Genomic DNA, 21,105 nt, shown 5'->3' on the forward strand with positions numbered 1-21,105 from the left:
GTTTGTTTAGAAAAAGCTATATAAGGCCATGGGTTTTATTAATGGATATGCATGAATTGAATTAAACAAATCTTTACATCTTTCTATTTTCTATCTTAACTCTTCCTATTTTTCTTGATAAAACTGTTCAAGAACCTTAACATTAAGGTCTTTTAATCAATGATTACGATCCAAATAAATAAGAGGTGTTAAGAATCATAAGATCAATTGTTGTTCGGTTGGTTCGTAGTATATGGACTAGCTACACATGCACGAGTGATTTTATGATGCAATTTCAACTTATCAAACTATAAAGCATAAGAGGTGGCGTGTCATAGCTACATGTATTCATGACAACTGTTGAAAAAAAGGTGACTTGACGTCTGTTTTAGGGTGCTAAAGATTGGATCAACTCAATCTTACAAGCCTATAAGATAGTGCTAAATATTTCATCATAATTTACAATTTTACAATTAGTTGCATACTCCCTTCTTAATGACCGAACAGCATCATATAGAAAGATGAGAAATGGTTAGGACTTAGGACCAGTGATGAAAAGGCCATGTACCTCCATAAATTTTATGGTTGACATATCAAAATCAAATAATAATAAACTATAAATGTAACAAAAAAAACCCACGTGACACATTACAAACCACAGTAAAATGTACCCTAAACCAACCAAACCAGATCACGGTAACTGGTATCATATCATGGTTGCATCAAATTACACATCTAAAAGTTCCATATATTAACTAAAATGGTAATAAAGACCCGAACCAGAATCGGACCACTATCTTTTAGTCCGCTCTGATCCGTTTCAACTTCCGATTTAGTTGACTCAGGGCCAAGTTGGTCCAGGGTCAACCAAGAACCATTAGTCGATACAATCAACAGCAAACTACCCACTTTAAGCAAACAAACATCAAGTTCCCACATGGATTAAAAAAAGAAAAAAAACTCCTAACAACCATAAACCAAAACATCACAAGTTCTTAAGCGAATCCCCGGTCCCTTGGAAAAAACAATATGAGAGCACAAAATCGGCTATAAAAATACCGACAAGCGAAAGAACCACAGCAGAAGTAGTACTCTCTCCAACACCTTTAGCCCCACCCAAAGTAGTAAACCCCCACCCACAACTCACAACCGAGATAATCAAACCAAACACTTGAGACTTGATCATTGCACTAACAATATCCCATGGTCTAAGAGCCCGTTGAGCCGAATTCATAATTATTCTAATGCTAATCCCGTAAACCCCTTCAGCCAAATAAGCACTAGACAACATCCCGCCCGCAAAACAAATAAGTGTCAAGAATGGTAACGCCACACACGAAGCAACGACCCGTGGGGTTACCAAATAATCAACCGGGTCGGTGTCCAAAACCCTTAAAGTGTCGATTTGTTCAGATACTTGCATGGTCCCTAACTCCGCTGCAAATGCACTACCGATTCGACCGGCTACTATGATGGAAGTGATCACGGGGCTTAACTCACGGATAAAGGCCAGGGCTAGGACCCCACCCACAGCTCGGTTTAGACCTAACCGAGTGAACTCTCTCACGAACTGGATGGTGAAAGCCATGCCCACAAATGCTGATGTTAAGAGACAAACGCCTACTGATTTTGGACCGACTCGTTCTAGCTGTTGGAGGGTGTTTTTCCAGTGGATTTTACGATTTAGTATTCTCATTATAACTTGACCCGTCAACACAAAAACTGATAGCCCTCTCCATAGATATCTGGGAGGTGCCCACTTGCTGAATAGCGGGACTGGTTCTTGTTTTGGTGTGTCATTTGTGTCTATAATGTCTTCAGATGCAGATATAGATGACGCATGACCGTCGTTTTTCATTGAGTTTGGGATAGGGAAAACCATGTTTTTGTCAGTGATTAGGAAGAACTTGGATCGGTTAAAATGTACCAAACTCTGACCATGGTCAACTCGTCTCACCAACTTATGTCTTTGACGGAGTTGACTTTGACTTGGGTTCCCAGTTTTCATCCAAGCACATGCCATTGCAGAGTCTCTTCCGTAGTTTGTTACAAATTGCACAATAATTCAGTTCAAAGAAATGAAACATGCTCCAATTGGCTCGGCTCATTTACAAACTGAGCTAAACAAGCTTAAGTGTTGCGCTCGAGCCGGCTTGTTTATTACAAAAAATTAAAATTTTATATTTTAAATATATTGCATGATTAATAAACTAAAATATTTATATTTTATATATATATAAATATTATCATATATATAATGAAAAAATAATATTTAAACATACAGTTAAGGCATATTTAATTAACTATAATATTTATACTTTAAATTTTGGGCTTTAATGTAAACAAGCCAACGAGAAAGCGAAATGAGCTTAACAAGCCGAGCTTATGTTAGCTTGGGCTCGGCTTGTTTACAAACCGAGCAGGCTCGGTGTGAACGATTCGATATCAAGCGAGCCATGAGCTTTTTGAAAAACCATAGCTTTGACTATAAAACCTAAAATAAAAATTGATTTTGAGATCAAACAGACTATTATCTTCGGTTTTAAAATTTGGAAAATGCTTCAAGGACTTGAGGCGGCACCTCATGCACATAAGCATAAAAAACAGGGCTGTAGGAGGCTGATATTTAACAGAGATAACAGAAATGCTGCTTCTGGTTGTACATAAAGCAACACCTCGCGTGCCTGAAGCTCTCGCCTGGGCTTTTGAGACCTAAATGTCTCAAAGCAAGCTTTTAAAACCATATAATGAACAAAATGAACCTCAAAACTGACTGATATGAATTATTCAAAGCTTTATCTTTAACAGACTAATCAAATGAAGCTTCTTCGCACACACGAACACACATTAATTGAACAGCAGAACATTACCTGGCATGTAAGTGAAAAGTTACGGAATGATGAGCAGCTGTTTGCATCATTCAGCCTTCTGATGTTCAAATCAACAGTACCTTACTCTCCAAATCCTACATATAACATCCAGATGTCAAAATTATAATATCAAAATCAGCGTTGCTTCCGATTAATCAACGATTACATCATATTATAATAAGCTAATGAAAACATAGATAGATGCAATTGATCCAGCAGATTGAGGATTATGAAATTGATCACATGATTCCTCAACCTTGAAAACATTAATATAGATTGATATCTGATCCAATTATGGCATATACATTATAAAATATGCACTGTATCAAGCTTTCGGTTAACTTATACATATGAAATTATTCAAAAACAGAGAGTAATCGTGAAAGGTAGTACAAACCCTAGGTAAACAAAAAGGGGGAAAACAACACGCAGAGTGTGTGTGTGAAGTGATTAGTGCAGCAATTGAACCGGTGTTTGAGCAGTATGAAGCCGTGGATGATGACGTGGACAATCGGTGTAAGACGACGGAAATCAGCCGGAGGTGGATGTCGGAGGACGGTGATAGATGAGTTTGGATGGAAAGAAATAATAAAGGCGTGGGGATGTAAATTAACATCTACCAGAACAGTAAGAGGTTCAGGTATGTGGGAGACTTGAGATAATAATAATAATAATAATAATAATAATAATTATTATTATTATTAACCTGTCAAAAAAAAACAGCCAACAAACAAAGAAACAGATAATTGGTGTAACACCCCAACCTGGCCCGGGCTTACGTGTTACTATTACAGAATCATATCAAAAACATAATTTCATAAATGTTTATTTAATTACATTACAAGGCCTAACAATTTATTTGGAAGCGCGATCCAGATCTTTACATTAACTTGTACATACTCTCGAGCACTCTTCCATAACCCGTCCCCAGATGTCTTGATAACCTGACGTATAAGAAGGAAAACACGAAAAGTACGTCTGAGCAAAACTTGCCCAGTGAGCGGATAGAGGGTAATAAAAATGGCTAATTTTACTTGAGTAAAAATGGCTAAGTTTTTCAAACATAAAACATTTAAAGGAAATGCTTAAAAATTTTCAGAAATCATAACACATAAATAAACTAATATAATCAGAAACATAAAATGCAGATTTACCCGAAGTCCAGATGGTTCATTTTAATTACAGAGGTGATGTAGGGTAGTTAATTCATACATCCAGATTGTGAATGGAGTGTGGGCAAATCACACAAATCATTCACCAGATAACAGACATTATAACAGATTCCTAGGATCGATCCATACGCCTCTGAACAGAACAGATAGTCCGAAGACTAAACAGAAGTAAACAGAAACAGAGACGCCGTGAGCTCAACCCACCATCACGGAAGGTGCCACATCATTCTATGCCACAATGATGGGTCTGTGGTCCCCACAGAGAAGGGTTTCGACTTGGGTAACAAAATACATGTACAGACATAAACATAATAGCAAACTTGTAATTATTCGAAACATATAACTTGTAAACATTTTTAAACTTGCAAACTTGTAACATAATACAAACAATCAGAACATGCAAACTTGTAAACATGTAAGTTCGTATACTTGTAGATTCGTAAACTTGTAAACACGTAAACATGTAATCCCGTAAACCATGTTGACGTGTAAACTTGTAAACTCATAAACAAGTAACTCACAAACACATGAAACTGATAAACAGGTGAAGTTCCAGAACGTGTAAACTCATAATCATGTAGGTTCGTAAACATGTGCATGCGTAAACTTGTAAACTCATAAGCATGTAATCCCGTAAACCATGCCGACGGTAAACTCGTAAACTTGTACACATGTAACTCACAAACATGCATGCAAACTTGTAAACATGTAAATAACATATTTCATAAATCATTTTCTATTAATAACAGATGTGAAACGTTTTCTAAAAACATATTCAAAACGGAAGCTTGATGAGTAAATATACATAAATACGAAATCAGATGCCCGAAGGCCAAACGGCACGTATCAAATAAAAGGGGTATAAACTATCCGTACCTTAGACAATGAACACAAAAGTGAGAATCACAAGTTAGGTCTAGATGATCATAGAATCCTACAATATAGTCATATTTAAAATACACACGTTAGATAGGCATGGATGTATATTTGATATCTTTGTTTGTTAGTTTTCTGGTATTGAGTGTAGAAACTTGATTTATTTATTTATTTTTTCTTTTATGTTGGGTGACGATTTAACCATTACCAATAATAATATATTACTTTGTTTTAAAAAAACTCATTTAGACAATTATCGAATATTGGTTACTGCTTGTATAATTAAAAGTTTTAGATATATTAACATTTATAAAAGTATGGCAATCATTGGACTAGCATTATTATTTAGTTTATATTATTTGTATGCTAACTGGTTCATGTTTACAAATATAATAATATAAGTTGAAAACATGGAGCATAATCAATTTTTGGTGACTTATACAAATAATAAAACAAACATTTCATGTTCCTTAACATCAGTAAGTCGGAGCATTGTAGCATTTTCAGTTACAATTTATATTAGTTCATGTCGTTAACGTATATAATCAACATAAATAAATGTGTATGGTTCACATATTTACCTTAACAACAAGTTGAGATTGAAATAGCAAATGGTTCAGCACGCGGTGACGTCAGTGACTTCGGTTGTCCGAGAGATAGTGTGTGGAGGTGGCTACATGGGTGTCTGTTTTGTGTTTTAGTGTGTAAGAGAGTGGTTGATCAAAGATGGATAGGATGTCGCCGTAAAAGTTGATCGAGAACAGAGAGGCAGATATGAGAGTTTATGATTGGTGTGGGTTTTTATAATACGTGATTCAAAGAGGTAAATATGTGTGGTAAAATATCTTGTACAGTGAAGTGAAGGAAATGATGTTTAATGATTTGGTGTTGAATGTATATGTTCCACACCATTTACGTACAAGAAAAGAAAGGTGAAGAATGGTTACGAGAAGAGATGTCTTTATATTTACAACTCTATGCAACTCTGTTATTAATTTATTAATAGTTACTTTATTTATTTTTCCTTAAAGAAAGTTGGAAATTAGGTTGATGGAAGGATCATGGTGAGCATGCTCTGTTTTCTTTTTCTTTGAGAAGAGTTGATGGAATTTGGATAAAGAAAATAGTGGTAGGTTATGTCATGTCCAATCAAAAAGTCATGTATGTATGAATGCATTATTATTATCATTATTATTATTATTATTATTATTATTTTATTTTTTTTGTTTATATTTTATTATTTTAAACTCTAACTCATGTATGAATGTAAAATTAGTTTTTAATAGATATTTTTATATCATAATAAATATTATTATGTTTGCTTAAACTAATACATATATAACGTAGACTATATGCATACATATATTATTATTATTATTATTATATTTTTATTTATTTAATTGTATGTATTTTCAAAATGACATGCTTTAGAATTACCAGGTATTACAATTGGTTAGCTATTCAATATTCAATGGCAAAAGGCCGCCCGCTAGCTAGCCCAACACAACTATACGGAGTCCTTAAGAGCCTCCAAGTTATCTTCAGTTACGGGAAAAACCACCCGCCCGAAGACCCACTGGTGGTAAAACTCGGACGCCCTTAGGATCGAACTGGAGATCACAATTGATAGAGATCTTATTCGAGTTTGTTACTTAATAGTCTTTTGTAATTGTGGGAGGGGGTAAGTGTAAGTTCTATTTCTATAAATAAGGGTTAATAGTTAATTAGAGAGGGGGAGAGATATTACATAGTTTTTAGGGCTCATTGCATTAGCATGAGTAGGGCGTAGCCCTGGACCACCTCAGTGGATAGTTATAAATTTGTAGATCTGTGAGATCATCTTTTCTATTCAATATAGTTTATCCTTTTGATATCATCTTTTCTATTTATCAGTACCTATCAACAGTCTTCCTTTATTGATTCACTCATGTCCGTCAAAAAAAGTGTTGCATGTGAGAATTGAACTTGAGAATATTATTATTTTTTATATTTATATTTAAGAAATAAAGTGTGTTTTATTAAATTAAATGAGATGAATGATAAAATTTAGAGATGGTACTTGTTTTTGCCAAGTCAATTTTTTATTTTGACGTTTGTTTTATCAAACATGTTAAAAGTTAATGCTAACATAGTCACATGTTATACTAAATTGTGAGAAGAGTATAATTTGTTACAACAAAAGAAACAAAAACATAGTTTATAATATGCAATGGCAACCTAGAATATCTTCCATGGATTGGCCGTCCTTGAATGGTGATTTTTTTAGAGGAATACTAATTTTTTTTTATAATTATACTTGGATTTTATTAGATACGCGAGCATATAACAGTTATAGAGAGATCTATATCAAAAACTGAGCCAAATCTAAGGAAAGAAAAACATGTAAGCAAGTATCAAGATTCGGAGATCAAAGAAACATAGCGTAAACATTACCATCTTTAGAATTCATGAATTGATAAAAAAAACAAAAGAACAAATGTTAAACTTAGCATGAGCATCCACCACGCTGCTTGGTTTCTGTTGCCGCATCCGGGACTCCATGGAAGTATCTGCAGAATATCAAAGTAACTGAAATGTATTAGAAAGCAGCCAAACTTATATTATATGCTAACTGAATAAACCATTTTTGTCGCTCATATTCGGATTACGTTGACCAAGTCAACTAGGGAGGTACATTATTTTCAAACAAGGCATGCACTATGCCACAAGGCATGTAGAAATGATAGTTATTTCAGAATTTGATGTCACTTAATGTTGTCTTTACATTTGTAACAGACCCGCAAGCATGCCATGGGCCTAAATCCATGGAAACCAGGCTAAAAGAGTCCCACATATGAGGCTTAGCTACAGGTGTTAACGAACCGAGCAATTGGTGAGCTGCTCATGATTGGCTCGCAAAAAGCTCAAATCCAGATAAGCTTAAATGAGCTCTAGCTTCATACATCTAGCTTCAGTGCTTGACTATGCTTGCGAGCTTAAAAGTAAATCTATGATTTTTTGTTTTCACAGTCAACCTAATAGTAATTCTATTACTCGTGTCACGCTCACAATATAAAAATTGAAACAATACCCAAAAGTTGAATATTGTAAATGTGCACTTACAGATCCTGGTCATGCTCATTCGCCATTGCACTTTTAGCAATACGCAAAAACGCATCATCCACATTATGGTCTTCCTTTGCAGATGTCTCGTAGTAAGGTATATTTCCTTTTGAACTACACCAGTCTGTTGCCTTCTTCTCGGAAACCTAATTTCAAAAGCGTTTAAGTAACCATACTATAAGTACAAAAAATCATCAACATACGATCTCACCACTCGGCTATTTCCACCATCTATGTCAATCTTATTTCCAAGCAATATGAACGGAAAAGAACTCGGATCCGATGGATTTGCCTGAAAAATATTGCAATTTGTTTTGTATAACCGTAAGCTATTATTCAGTAGCTACGACAGCATCAAAATGTTTCTAACAAATTCGCAACACCTGTTTGAGAAATTCCTCATGCCAATTGTCAAGTGTCTCAAAAGATCTCATAACATTTACATCATAAACTAGAACACAGCAATCGGCTCCTCGGTAAAATGCAATCCCGAGGCTTTGAAATCTCTCTTGTCCAGCAGTATCCCAAATCTGAAAAAGAATTTTATTAAACTAAATGCAAAATAACTAAGATCATGCATTCACTTATATAGAACAACTTACTTGCAGTGTGACAATCTTGTCATCTATCTGCAACTCTTTAGTCACAAAATCAGCTCCAATTGTAGCTTTATATTGTTGACTAAATCTCTTATGTACATATCTTTAAAAAAGTTAAAGATCAACACTTTATAATTCCATTTCAAATGCATGAATAATATCACCTTTTTCAATCTTAGTGGGAGAGTTATGGGTAGAGTTATGGCCTATAACTCTCCCTTACACCGCCCCCCTCAAAGTTATGGGGAAAGTTATATGTTCAAAGTTATGTACATAACACGCATGGAAGACAAAAAAAAGTTAATAAAAAAATAAGGTTATGGCTTTATGGAGGCTTTATGACTACACTCTATTTTTGTATAAAGCCATAACTCTGACCGGGCGCCACGTGTCGCATAATGCCTGAGAGTGGGACTTTGTGACTACACATGGTCATTTCAGAACAAAAATACTGCTTTTTGAAGTACTTATTAAATTTCAATATAGATAAATTCTAAAACATATGTAAATTATCTAATATTGGGATCAAAGTTCTACAATGACATCTTGAAGCTAGCTATCAATCTCCAAAGAAACTACATTTTTATTACATAATTATCACTGGTACCTTTCTATTGGTATTATTTATATGATATGTTTTAAATTAGTTTTCTTCTAGAAAATACAAATATATTACATCAATCTGAAGCTGGAAATAGCCCATTTAATCTTAGTGATTGATTCTTAAGCTGTTGTTCAAATTCTCTGATTTAGAAAAAAAAAAAAAAAAAAAAAAACCGAATTACCTAATTATCATCTCTACGCGTAAGCAACCGATTACCAGATCATCCAATTATTTTGATCACGAACACAATCTTCGCATCCAAATCCATAACAATTTCACAGCATATTATCCAAACAATCAAAATTACACAAAATATATCGGTGCATATACGCATACGCATGAACAATATAATATAACGTTTATAAAGGATACTGATTCATCAATGACGTCTTTCCAACCCTACACAATCAATCACAAATAAGATGATATAATATAATATAAACATATATCATGAAAACATGATCATAGATGAAGAAGGTACGTACCCGCTGTCGCCGAGGACAATGACCTTGAGCAACGTTCTTCTACGGAAGGACATGGCAGCCAAATCATCAAACAAACAAACAACAGGCGCCAACAAACATTCGATCTATTCTATTCTTGTTCTGTTTTTTACTATGTTACATATCAGGTCCTTCAGTTATTAGTAAACTAGCATATTCGGTTTATTCATATTGGGTTTCTCTTTTTTACGTTTTAGTCTAAACAAAGGAGGTTGTCTTATTTACTTTTCGAGTACGGAACCGGGTATGATATGTTTCATAGAATTTTTTTTTTTTAGTTTTGGACGAGTATGACATTAGGAGATATATGTCAGTTGCCCAAATACATTAAATTTATTAAGCTTGTTACAAATTCAAGTTATTCAAATATATCGAGCAATGGGTATACGACAAGTACGTGACACCGTTTTTAAAATCATACGTAGGACTGGAAACCAAAATCAATCTAATATGGCTCATTGCGTATATTTGAAGTCTCTTTTCTAGACACCCAAACATACACCATACAGGGGCGGCCCTAGGGTGGGGTTGGGTGGTCGACGGCCCCCGGCCCGACACCCCGCTATGCCAGAATTTCTTTTTAAAAATATATATGTATTTTTATGAAAAATGATATGTATATTTAATGTTTAAACTCAACTATATAACAACTAGCTTGGTCTAGTGACAAAGAGGCATGACTCCCAGCCAAAAGGCTGTGGGTTCTAGTCTCATTTGAGACATGTTTAAGCATATGTTTTTATACAAAAGTTGTTTACACAACACAAATCATAACCAAGTAAGCTCATTTAAAAATTAAATTGTTGACACTCAACAAAATACTCCTTTTACTTAAGGCCCAAAATATTTTTCGCTTTCGCCCCAAATTTTTATTTTTTCAATTCTCAGAGCTGGCCCTGACACCATATATACATATAGTTAGATTAACCTAAAAACACAATCTAGATCCTTGACCAAATATGTTTAATGGTTAAGATTAAATCAGTGTCAGTTCTATGATTAGTTAGAAGTTAATTGAAGCTGGAAGGGTAAAGTAGAGATTTTCACTAGTAGAAAACATGGGTAATTGGGTATCACCGATGGCCTATTTGTCAAATTTCTATCAATGATAGTCAGATCCGATAGGTATCCATTGCTGACGATAAGTGATACCATATCTAATGGAACATCGACGACTTTTTGTATGGACACTCTTCTTTGTTGTATCATACACAGTCGACGACGGACAAACCCGGTTGATATTTATGTTAAAGTTACAGATGGAGTTTCCGACGACAGCCTGTCAAAAATATTATCAAAACAAACTGTGTACCTTCTCTGAAAATTTACTGTTTATGGGAGAGCTGTTTTGAGAAATGTGGAGTTTCAAACGAATTTGTTATGAGAAACTACGAATACACCGTTGCAAACCATAACCGGACAGATGACCCAGAATCAAACATGGAAAAGCATGACAAAAACATATATTCGTCTATTATTACTAACGGATCACCAACGGGCTAGAGTCATCGTGCCGTTACCAACATAAAATGAAGATATTTAGGCTCAAAGTGGCAACTTGTGACAATGATAAGTGGGTAAAAAACAAGATTATGCATAAATGTTTTCCTAATGCATTCACACACAAATGCAAACAAACTATATTTAAGAACTAACAAAATAGAGATTCGTTTTATTGCAAAATAAAAAACTACTTGCTCCCACATCCACTATTTCTGGTCACAGCCTAGCCAGGGCCAAATCTGGCTCGACTCAAAATCTGAACCAAGCTAAAAATTTGAGCTCAAGCTCAGGTGCACTCGTTTTAAAAAGGAAATATAATATGCACGTCCAAGTTAAATATATCATCATTTTTGGGATCTTTTGAAATAAGAGCGCACGACTCTGCTCGGTTTGGCTAGGCTTCAATCCGGGCCAAATTCGACCGAGCTCCAAGCCACAAGCTATTTATAAGAAAGACGAACCAGATAGATAAAAATATAATACACACACAAGGGTTAAATCACTCCTCAACCTTTCTATATTTCCTGTTTCTATGCTTCCATGATAACACAATAACAACTTTCTGTATATCAATGCTAATACAGTAATAAACAATATGAGCAAAACAAAAATTAGCTTAAAATGGATTTACACAGCCGACACACGCCGTTGTTTCCGCCCTCTAAAATGGTTAGAAATGGCTTTTCTCTTCATTAGGAAAAAGAGAAAAGTCAAAACTAACATTAAAATTAGAGCAGTCTGAAAATAAGGCTTTGCTACAACCTCTAATATGTTTATACTGCTCCTATTGCAGAGCTGATGTGACAGATAACTATTGATCGGCTCAAGTATGAAATCAACTGTCATTGGTTCTTCACCCATTTTGATAGTTGTGCTTCGAGTTCTATAACCAGGCATCGATGCTATTACTGCATTTAAATACATTTGAGGCCCGAGTTAGAATCTTTATATTAATCAAAGAGAGAATATAAAATATAAAAGAAAAATACACAATAACGTTACTAAAGGTACCTTCATATTGATGTCCTGGAGCCAGTAACCGATGATAATCAGCTAATGTTTCACTCGCTTTAATCTGTAGATTATCATATTAAACATATATTAAACATAAGTGTTTTTTACAAATTTGTAATTCTAGAGTTCTGGTATGCAAACAGTATTCTGGGTAAAACAAGTCACATTCGTGTCAACCCATGAAGGCGTGAATACGCATCTCATGTTCGGGTTCATGTGTCTTACATGATTACCAGCTTCGTGTAATTTTTCTGGTCTGTGTCGGTAAGGGTGTGCAAAAAAACCGAAAACCAAAACGTATCCGTAACCGCAAATAACTGAAGCGAATTGTGAATTAGGTTTTCAGTTTATTTTAAAATCGATTTTTGGTTCCACAAATCTTGCTTATTTTGACAACTGGTTTAATCGGATAACCAAGTTACCAAACCTATGTGTTAGGTTCAACCTAGCTAACATTATGTGTGTTATTTGTCAAAAAAATAATAATAATAACATGGGCCCCACGCATATTTAAACTTTATTCAGTATAGCAAGAAAGTAAATGCCATTTAATATTTAATATCAAAAGCAAAATAATAAGATACTACGAGTCAATAGTCAACACACCGTATAATTTATACCCTTTATCGCAATGGATGCAGGTAAAGGCTCCCCACAATCTGATGAAAACACCCTCCCATGAACTCCTGACTACAAAATAATAATCATAAATTAAAAAAAGTATATATATTATAAAATCAGTTATTACGATTTTAAATACTAGTCATATGAAAATAAAATTACCTTCACAAGGCTTGCAACAAGATCAAGCATACTTCTTTTATTGTATTGCCATATCATGTGAAGCTGCATATTATAAAGGAAATGAATATATAATTATTTGGTCAAACATTGACAGATTCCGGTCAATGATTAATAAACAAAACTGACCTCGTTAGCAGGAGGCCATTTGTTGTCACTAATCTCCAAAGTAAGTTCAAAACAGCCGCCATAAATGTAGTTCCAGTCTTGCATGCCGCCATATATGGGATACCTGCAGCAGAATTATATTTAAAAGATTAAAAAAAGGTAAATTACCCTTCCATCGTTAAGGTATATAGCAAATTTCAGAAAACTGTCCTTTATGTTCAAATTTGTTTACACGTTTAGTCCTCTCCACTAATGGGTGTTAAACTTTTCTGTTAAGTCCAGTCATGTGCATTTTACCCTTTAATGCAAAAACTGAAAAATCTATATACTTATTAAGTTAAACATATAAAAAAATTTAATGGAAAATTTTACTGTATATCAAAGGACGATAATGCACTCTTGTGCAATGCACATGACTTAACTGAAAAAATTAACAGCTGTTAGCGGAAAGGACGAAACATGTAAAAGATAACTCTACAATCATCATTTTGCTAATTTTACATCAGTGAGTCAAATTTAAGTAAAATCATATGGCACTTTCTGAATTTTAAAAATTATGGAACACATAACATACCATAGAGCCCCATTTGTGATTCCTGCTTTGAATTCCTGACTTTGAGACATATTATAGTGCGACCCACTATACAATTTTGCCATATATCTGAAAGTTTCATCGTCAGGACACGCGTAGTAACTTTTGCTGCAATAGTGAAAAAAATCAATGGTCAACATACTTATGATATGAAAAAAAAAAAAAAATCAATGGTCAACATTTATGCTATAGAATGATTGTACTTTAAATTATGACAAAATTTAAACAATGAATCATAGCATGGTTTGTTAAAAGCAACAATAAATCACAATTTAGAAAACTCACCTCTTATCTTGGGTCCCATCCCATGGATAATTAGCAACAAGTGCTCCCTGAGAAATAAGAAAGTATAGTTTAAAAGATTTGACATGAAGATTGACTCTGTTAGGAATTCGTGAGATTCATTAACGCCTGGATAATTTGAGAGTCGTGATACATTTTTAGATTGATTTATTTCAGTGCCGATACATTGTAATATGGGTGGCCTATTAAACAGGTTGAAAAAGTTTTATAGTGTACATATCTAACACATATGGCATAACAAGTATATAAAAAAAGGGGTATGCACAGCAAAACAAGTTACTTTACTTTAAATATGTAAAAAGACCATGACATAACTTTCTTTCTCAAAACAAAAAACTATTGCATGTATGCTTTATTAAACGTTTACAAAGTTACCCCGTGAAGACTAGCAGAGGCTGTGAAACGTATGCTTTTAATCCAATTCATGATCGCTTTTGTCTCGGGTTGTCTTTCTGTGAGATCATTATTAATTTTGAAAAACTGCATTTAATCTAAGTTTAGTGCTTTCAAAAATCACCTATATAACCAAAGGAAAAAATATAAGATAAAAGTGATAAAGTAAATGTAATACCTGGTCTGGAAAATCACGATTGAGATCAATGTTGTTTGCATTACCACGACTCCTCAGTGAAAACCCATCAGGATTCATGGATGGAAGGATGTGAAGGTGCACATTATCTACGATCAGTGTCGCCTGCATTGACCATTGACTTTAAGGTCAGACTGAGTCAAAATTGGAAATAAGCTATACGGATCACAAAGTTTATTATAGATACAATTGATGCCAGTATTTATAACCAATTAATATTTCAAAGCAAAAAAAGATTACCAAGGGATCCTTCATATAATGGTCACACAACCAATTTGCTAGAAGTAATAGAAGTTCACGGCCAACAGGTTCATCTCCATGCACATTCCCAATAAACTACAACATCCAAGATATAACAATTAATAATATTTAAGCCAGTCATGAATTGGTGTATACTAATAATATATGTTACAATATGATATTGTTTTACCTTGAAAGCAGGTTTAGCCTCTTCCTTCCCAGGCCTGTTAGAAATTTCCATCGCCCACTACATTACATAAAATGAAGGAAAATATAAAAAAAAGTATAACCTTGGTGATTATTACAAGAAAATACATATAACTTTTGAATATGTTACCAGTGGAACTCCAAAGACACTTTTCCCAATACTGGTGGATGATTAAAAGCCCTCAAAGAGAGAATCAAGAACGCGTCAGCTAATTACACAAACATCATTCAAAATAACAGTAACTATTTTAAACAATTCTTTTTATCATCTAGCATAAACATAAACCAACAACTAAATGTATCAATAGAATAAGTCACCTGTATATCCTTGATATGCGACTGCATCTACCATGAAACGCCTTCATTGCCTTCTCAAGATCAGAATTAGTCATATATCCATGAGCTAAACTATCACTGCAATGCAGACATTCAGAATTTGTGATAAATCAAACTACTGGAGAACTAATTATATGGTTCAAATAGTATTCTAAATACATCATTTTACTGTACATTTTCTTAAAGTGACTTTCTTCAGACAGATGTCTTCTTGAAGCAGCAGCATATGAATTATCCACAAAACCTGTTGATCATAAATCAACTAAGATTACGTGAAAAGATGATGATATATGCAAGCATTTAGGGCTGTAAACGAACTGAATGTTAGGCGAACTGTTTGGCGGGAAGTTCGTTTAATAAATGACCGAACATGAACAAGGAATTTTTTTCTATTAACTAAATGAACTAACAAGAATATTCGATAATGTGTTCGTTTACATCCATTTTATGTTCGTTAATGTTGGTTTGTTTATGTTTGTTCATTAACGGCTTTTAATCTTTTTAATGACTTTTCTGATCTTATCATATAGATTTAAGCAAACTTATTAACTACAAAAATATATATACACACGAGAGTATTATGTGATTAATTTATATATGTAAATTAACATTGAATGTTCGAAAAACATCAACACAAATTTGGTAGCCAAACTGAGCCGTTAACAATGACTATTCTCGGTTAGCCAAATCAAACAAAACATTATCTGTCTTCATTTGTGTTTGTAACCGTTCACGAACAAGTTCATTAATGAACGAACACGAACAAGAAAGCTTAATGGACAAACATGAAGAATTCCTTGTTCGGTCCGGTTCGTTTATAGCCGTACAAGCATTGATCTTTCTCATCAACTTGACCTAAATATCTATAGCACCATCTTATGACCTAATTTCAAACAAATCAACACAAATATAAAAACTTTCATTTCATTTAATTCAAATTCCATTTATTAACTCCTAACGAGTGACGAATTCAGGTGCGCCATTACGCGATCTCATTCACCACCAACTCCAACTCCAGCTTCAGATTTATTTTTAAAAAAAAGTCGCAGGGAGCCGTAATTTTAAGATTCGTTCGCTGGTGGAGATGATTGATTAATACAAAAAAGGCTTAGTTTTTGGTTAACAATTAATTAAATACTAGTTTTATAAGAACTTTAATAAAACTATGAATGAGAGCGGTATTAAACCGATACCGATCTTGAATTCTAAAAGCTTGGTATCAGTACGCGTAAGCAAGAACGGGGCATCAAGGCCGGCTAGTGAACAACGCCACATGTCTAGCATGTAACCTCCACATCAACCAAGGACGACCTCAAATATGCACGTCTAATGATTTAAGTTATATATCATCATCATCATCATCGTACTCAGTATATCCCACCAATAGCAAAGCTATGGTAGGGTCTGAGGAGGGTAAGATGTAGACAGCCTTACCTCTACCCTATAAGGATAGAGAGGCTGCTTTCGGTGAGACCCCCGGCTCGATAGTAGTTTTGCATCAAGCCTTGGACATAAGGCACATAGCACTCAATCATCGGGACACCGGCTGATCGGTGCATGTACCCTTGTCTTTTGGCTATCAACGCCACTACATGATGCCTGATTAACCGTCCGTCACTTTTAACGTTATTTTCACGAGATTAGTAAAATAACGCCACTACATGATGCCTGATTAACCGTCCGTCACTTAATGATTTAAGTTAGCATAAGCTAATTTGTAATCATATATACATTCTAAACCTTTTTATTTTATATGTAGACACACACTATAATAATAATAATAATAATATAATGCAAGACCTATGAGCATCTTAAATTTTAAGTAATACAATACTTAATGCTAATGGTATAAAACTTAGGTAGCGTTTATGGTATGTTTGGTTGGAAATAATAGAATGAAGAGGGAATGAAATGAGAGATCAGAGAAGGAATATAATGAACAAGGGAATGAAATGAATCATTACCATTCATTTGTCTTGTTTGGTTAACCTATGGGAATGAAATGAATAATTAATTTATGTTGTTTGGTATCCAAAACAAATTGTATGAATGAAAGAGAAATAATAAAAACATTCCTATCTCAAAATATATTTATTTAAAAAAAAAACTGAAATTGCGACGATGGTGGTAGCTCCGGCGACGAAAATGGTGGTGGTGGTAGCTCCAGCGAAGAAAATGATGGTGGCGGTGGGGTGACGGCGGTAGCATTGGTAGTGATGGAGAAGGTAGGGTGGCGACGACGAAGGTGGTGATCAGGAAGTGACAGTGGTGGTGGCGGTTATGGCCAGGTGGCGGTGGTAGCGCTGGCGGCGGTGGTGGTGGCAATGGCGGCGGTGGCGGTAAGTGGTGGCGGCGGCGATGGTAGTGGTGGTGGTTGTTGTTAGGCGGTGGTGGTGTTGAGAAAGTAGGGTGAGGGAGGAATTGAATGAAAAAAAAGAAGGGGTAGGAAGGAATGGTTTTGATTGAATGGGATTCCATGTGTAATGGATGATTCTATTCCATTGAGCAACCAAACACCATTTTTCTTCATTCGCACATAATGAATCATTTCATTCCTCCTATCATTCCTGCATATCAAACTCTACCTTAGTATTTGAGAATAGGAAGAATGGAATGAATCAATGTGATGAAATGAAAAAAAAATGGTTGTTTGTTTGATCAATTAAATAAAATCAACAATTACACAAGAAATCATTCCATCAAAACTATTCCTTGACACCTCCCCCCTTTTTTCATTCCATTCTTCCTTCACACTACTCTTTAGACAACACCACCTGAAAACCACCCCTACCACTAATACAAACTAACCACCACCGCCACCACCTTCGCTGCCACCGCCTAATCGCCGTCACAACAACCACCACCACGTGAGAGACACCATTGTTGTTGCATGTCACACCCCGACCAAAGGGGGCGGAACATGCCGGGGTGCAACGTGTTTGGACAAATACACAAGACACTATTTAAAGTGACAATATTTATTCAACTCATTTTATTTCAACAAATCAATAACAACACATCTCGTTCATATAAACAAATAGCATTCATATTGTTCGTTTTACTAATACCCTATTAGTCTTGGTAACGTTTTCCGTCAAGCACTCGAGTCAACAAAAGTCAAACCTGTAACATTTCATAAAATAAGGTTTGTCAACACAAAGGTTGGTGAGCAATTCACAAGTTTGAGCATATAAGTATATAGTAATAAAAAGCCACAAAACTTGTATACAAAATAATGAATACAAGCACTAGAGTTGGATAAATTGACAATTTCTAAACACATTAGCACCACCTAGCTATCTAGGATTTTATGACAATTGCTAAACACATTAGCACCACCTAGCTATTTAGGATTTTATGACAATTGCTAAACATATTAGCACAACCTAGCTATTCTAGGATTTTATGACAATTTCTAAACACATTAGCACCACCTAGCTATTCTAGAATTTTATAATTATCGTTAATTGTATTACGTTAACGACACCTTGCCATGAGGGGTTGCCAAATGGTATAGGATTTATAATTCCACCATCCAAAAGCGATAAAAACATAAGCATATAAGCATGTAAGCATAGGACACCAAATCAAGCAATTATTCAGGTAAAGTATACAATCACGTTTGTGGGTTTAAAGATTCAAGTAATTAAAGCATTTAGTTTAATAATTATGAAATGTCACCCCAAAACGGAAGATGGAAAACGGGGTATGAAAGTACTCACCTCGACTGATGAACCGAGAAATAAATAGATAAATAAATGAAGCTCGAACGGTAAACGAACAGATCCGACTTGAAACGATAAACACCTTAGCTAAAATAAATAATGTAATATATATTAATGAACTTGAAACCATAATGAAACTATATTGAAAACATTGGACGAGAAGGTTCGGTTGTAAATCGGATTATCGGTTAAATTGTTAATGGTTAGGGACTCGTACTTAAATGACAATTAAAATAAATTAATATTATTTTATTGGGCTTTTAAATAACTAACCAATATTAAATACAAACAAGACGTGTTTTAAATCTAGGGTTCGGTTTCTTTATAAAATGAATTGATAATAAAGTTTATAATAATATTATTAATAATAAGGATATAAATGATAATAATGATTCTAAAAGATATGTTATATATATACTTATATATATAGATATATAAGATAATAATAATAAAAATAACTATTTCTAATAATACTAATATAGTACAATTTTTATGTAAATATATTGACACTAATAGTAACCGAAGTTTGTTAAGTATAAAAATTATATCAAAACCGGTCTAGGATGAGTCGCGAACTCGAGACCTCTAGTTTATTAACTAACGTACAACTCAAAATGAAAACAAGATGACGATTGTTAATTAAACCCAAAAGAACTTAATATATCTATTACCCGTTCGTTTATCTTTTCCCCACATTCCAAAACAAACTATACACAACCAATTCGTTTCAAAGTATTTAACCAAAAATATAACCGATTACTAACACCGATTATTAACAATTAGATCCGAAAATTGATATATGAAAATTAATGACAAAACCCAATTTAAATATACCTATTAGGTGATATGAGGTCGTCGGAGAAAGGTTGCCGGAGACGAAGAACAGCGGGTCGCCGGAGTTGATTCCACCAGTGAGAGAGAGAGAGAGAGAGGCAGGGAGGGAGAGAAGCCGTGAGAGAGAGAGAGAGAGACAGCGAGAGAGAGAAGTTGTGAGAGAGAGTGGCAGAGAGAGAGAGAGCTGCGGGACTGAGTAGGCGGCGGCCGGTTTTCCTGTCGCCGGAAAACGAAACCGAAGGAGAAAGGGGGAGCGGGTAGGCTGCGGGGGTTATCGGAGGACCGAGAGACGAGGGGAAGATGATGGTGGCCGAAGGTGGTGTTGGCTGGTGGTGGCCGAAGCTGGTGGCCCGAGGTGGTGGCGGCGGCCGGCCGGAAAAGAGAGAAGAAGGGAGGCGGTGGTGTAAATATGAGTTAGGTTTAGGTTATTTTTCCTTTTTATATGCAATACATATTTTCAAAACTGGCCCCTCAAGTTTCAATCGTTGTTTAATGTGAGTTTAAAGGTTCTAAAAGCTTATAACAACTTAACGAAAATTAGTTTGAACCACTTATGTTTTTCTTGACGACTCTATAATATGACTAACACCGAATTATTGGTGATCAAGATATATAATAATATTATATGATAAATAAATAGAGAAGCAAAAAGATGTTGAGTTGGGTTTGTATAATAAAGGTTTGCAACACGAATACAAATTGATATCCGAATTTTGACGAATGTCACATTGCACCACCACCGCCACCTCAACCACCACCATAACCACCTGACCGTCGTCACCACCTTCGGTGCCACCGCCTAACCGCTGCCACAACAACCACCACCACTTGAGAGACACCATTGTCGTGGCACCACCACGCCTGACCACCAGCCACCTCAACCACCACCATAACCACCTCACTGACGTCACCGCCACCAGCTTCGCTTCCACCGCCTAACCGCCACCACAAAAACCACCACCACTTGACTAACACCAATGTCGTTGCACCACCACCGCCTGACCACCCGCCACCTAAACTACCACCACCACCACCATAACCACCTGACCACTGCCACCACATTCGCTGCCACCACCTAACCGCGACCACAATAACCACCACCACTTGACTGACACCACTGACGTTGCACCACCACCGCCTGACCACCC

At 35.2% G+C, this 21,105-nt stretch overlaps 3 protein-coding genes across 5 annotated transcripts; all 3 read right to left on the minus strand.

Annotated features, from left to right (window-relative positions):
* Positions 1–625: 625 nt before the first annotated feature.
* LOC143609274 (protein TRIGALACTOSYLDIACYLGLYCEROL 1, chloroplastic-like) lies at positions 626–3,463 on the minus strand. Of its 2 annotated transcripts, none has more exons than XM_077084074.1 (3): positions 3,318–3,463; positions 2,850–2,944; positions 626–2,015 (listed from the first exon to the last, which is right to left on the minus strand). In XM_077084074.1, the coding sequence occupies exons 2-3, from the start codon at positions 2,897–2,899 to the stop codon at positions 965–967; spliced, it is 1,101 nt and encodes a 366-aa protein (XP_076940189.1). In that variant the 5' UTR covers positions 2,900–2,944; positions 3,318–3,463; the 3' UTR covers positions 626–964. The 2 variants fall into 2 exon arrangements, with proteins under 2 accessions (XP_076940189.1, XP_076940190.1); XM_077084075.1 differs by having other exon boundaries at positions 626–2,010; positions 2,845–2,944; positions 3,318–3,358.
* Positions 3,464–7,382: 3,919 nt separating this feature from the next.
* Positions 7,383–9,740, minus strand: LOC143609279 (ras-related protein Rab7-like). Its single transcript, XM_077084078.1, has 7 exons — positions 9,688–9,740; positions 9,575–9,601; positions 8,602–8,701; positions 8,383–8,529; positions 8,211–8,291; positions 8,000–8,145; positions 7,383–7,446 (listed from the first exon to the last, which is right to left on the minus strand). The coding sequence occupies exons 1-7, from the start codon at positions 9,738–9,740 to the stop codon at positions 7,383–7,385; spliced, it is 618 nt and encodes a 205-aa protein (XP_076940193.1).
* Positions 9,741–11,499: 1,759 nt separating this feature from the next.
* On the minus strand, positions 11,500–15,654 carry LOC143609264 (carboxypeptidase SOL1-like). Of its 2 annotated transcripts, XM_077084065.1 has the most exons (14): positions 15,573–15,654; positions 15,381–15,476; positions 15,193–15,223; positions 15,046–15,102; positions 14,856–14,951; positions 14,598–14,720; positions 14,402–14,506; positions 14,009–14,055; positions 13,706–13,831; positions 13,153–13,255; positions 13,006–13,068; positions 12,829–12,912; positions 12,220–12,283; positions 11,500–12,116 (listed from the first exon to the last, which is right to left on the minus strand). In XM_077084065.1, the coding sequence occupies exons 2-14, from the start codon at positions 15,452–15,454 to the stop codon at positions 11,836–11,838; spliced, it is 1,254 nt and encodes a 417-aa protein (XP_076940180.1). In that variant the 5' UTR covers positions 15,455–15,476; positions 15,573–15,654; the 3' UTR covers positions 11,500–11,835. The 2 variants fall into 2 exon arrangements, with proteins under 2 accessions (XP_076940180.1, XP_076940181.1); XM_077084066.1 differs by lacking the exon at positions 15,573–15,654 and having other exon boundaries at positions 11,502–12,116; positions 15,193–15,243.
* Between the last annotated feature and the right edge of the window lie 5,451 nt (positions 15,655–21,105).

The sequence above is a fragment of the Bidens hawaiensis genome, unplaced genomic scaffold (genome assembly GCF_021521415.1).
Source record: "Bidens hawaiensis isolate Kalapana, Puna unplaced genomic scaffold, B.hawaiensis_p1.1 tig00419520_1, whole genome shotgun sequence".
NCBI classification, from domain to species: domain Eukaryota; kingdom Viridiplantae; phylum Streptophyta; class Magnoliopsida; order Asterales; family Asteraceae; genus Bidens; species Bidens hawaiensis.

Bases quoted from the DNA above. Each gene is read 5' to 3' on its own strand.
- LOC143609274 (XM_077084074.1), bottom strand. From the start codon at position 2,899: ATGATGCAAACAGCTGCTCATCATTCCGTAACTTTTCACTTACATGCC. The intron at 2,016-2,849 runs GTAATGTTCTGC...AACAAACTACGG, and splicing joins ACTTTTCACTTACATGCCAG to AAGAGACTCTGCAATGGCAT.
- LOC143609279 (XM_077084078.1), bottom strand. From the start codon at position 9,740: ATGTCCTTCCGTAGAAGAACGTTGCTCAAGGTCATTGTCCTCGGCGAC. The intron at 9,602-9,687 runs GTACGTACCTTC...TTGATTGTGTAG, and splicing joins ATTGTCCTCGGCGACAGCGG to GGTTGGAAAGACGTCATTGA. The intron at 8,146-8,210 runs GTGAGATCGTAT...TTTTGAAATTAG, and splicing joins ATGGTGGAAATAGCCGAGTG to GTTTCCGAGAAGAAGGCAAC.
- LOC143609264 (XM_077084065.1), bottom strand. From the start codon at position 15,454: ATGACTAATTCTGATCTTGAGAAGGCAATGAAGGCGTTTCATGGTAGA. The intron at 14,952-15,045 runs GTAAAACAATAT...TGGATGTTGTAG, and splicing joins AGGCTAAACCTGCTTTCAAG to TTTATTGGGAATGTGCATGG. The intron at 13,832-14,008 runs GTGAGTTTTCTA...TCACTATTGCAG, and splicing joins GATGGGACCCAAGATAAGAG to CAAAAGTTACTACGCGTGTC.